Source organism: Propithecus coquereli, unplaced genomic scaffold, assembly GCF_000956105.1.
Source record: "Propithecus coquereli isolate 6110/MARCELLA unplaced genomic scaffold, Pcoq_1.0 Scaffold568, whole genome shotgun sequence".
Lineage (NCBI taxonomy): Eukaryota > Metazoa > Chordata > Mammalia > Primates > Indriidae > Propithecus > Propithecus coquereli.
The window spans coordinates 686-1,847 of NW_012151596.1; the positions used below are offsets into that span (position 1 = coordinate 686).

Below are 1,162 nucleotides of genomic sequence, written 5' to 3' on the forward strand. Positions count from 1 at the left end.
TTCCTAGAGATAATAAATGACTGGCCTTGGAGTGTAACTTTCATATACAAGCTACTCAAGCCAGAGCCTACTTTACCAGGCTCTCACACTCAGAGTCACTATTCCCTTGCCCTAATTACCCCAGGGCCAAGAATCAAGTCACTAGGGACAGTGAATATCCCCAGGGCCCACTGAAATTATTCAAACTAGCCATCCTAAACCTACTTACCCAGCTTTGCGTGTTCTTTCTCACGGAAACCACAATAGCTGCTCTTGACCACATGTCCCCTTGAGCCCTGTATCTCCTATATGGCCCTGGTGCTTCCCCCATGGCCCTGGCATGATGTGGAGTGTTTCCTACATGATGTGGAGTGCTCCCTGCATGGTGACGGTGTGGAGTGCTCCCTGCATGATGTAGAGTGCACCCTACTATTGGAAACTTCACAGTAACATGCTATCTTTTCAACAGCAATTATATCCTGATCTGTTGGCCTGAATACACCTGAATAATAAAACTTGCATTTTAAAACAGCCACTTGCATGCTCTTATATTAATAATATATCAAGTAGTAATCTTTTTTATTGCCTGACAATCAGAAAGTGAGCACAAGGCCTAAATAATGCACATAATGAATAATTAAAGTATGTATAGTCAGAAATGAATAACAATTCCCTAAATTAAGTTACACCATTATCACAGATCTTTGTTTTCTTTCTAGGAATACTTAAACATTATTCTTACATGAATAAATATGCAATATCATGAGGCCTTAGGGTGAGATAAGACTGTTTCCATTCTAAAAATCTATGCAATAATTCATCTGCCTCACCAGCTGTAGAAATCTTATTTTTATCTGACCACAATTCCAATGATGACAGCACAACAGTAACTTTAAATTGGGTGAACATCTAAAAACAGAAGAGATAAATACATGCAAAATTAATCTTTATGTTATTTTACAATAACCTAGAAATTAATTCAATGTTTTCACAATTCCACACTCAGTTTATATCAATGACTTAATTATTTATACAAAAATATATCAAGTTCATGTAAATTATAATTTCAAAACAAAGAATTGTTTTATATGATAAGAAAAATACTTACTGAATTTACAAGGCCAACAATTTCGATGACTTTATTTGTTACGATCATGCTATCAGAGCCCAAGTAATCATACTG

The 1,162-nt window shown here is 36.1% G+C and overlaps 1 protein-coding gene across 1 annotated transcript in view; it reads right to left on the bottom strand.

Moving 5' to 3' along the window:
* Positions 1–721: 721 nt before the first annotated feature.
* LOC105821315 (disintegrin and metalloproteinase domain-containing protein 32-like) overlaps positions 722–1,162 on the bottom strand; it is a gene marked incomplete at its 3' end in the record, with an annotated part of 69,603 nt that continues 69,162 nt past the window's right edge. Inside the window, exons 5-6 of the mRNA XM_012658012.1 lie at positions 1,088–1,159; positions 722–888 (exon numbers count right to left, since the gene is read on the bottom strand). Coding sequence (XP_012513466.1) covers positions 722–888; positions 1,088–1,159 — 239 coding nt within the window. The remainder of the gene's footprint in view (positions 889–1,087; positions 1,160–1,162) is intronic.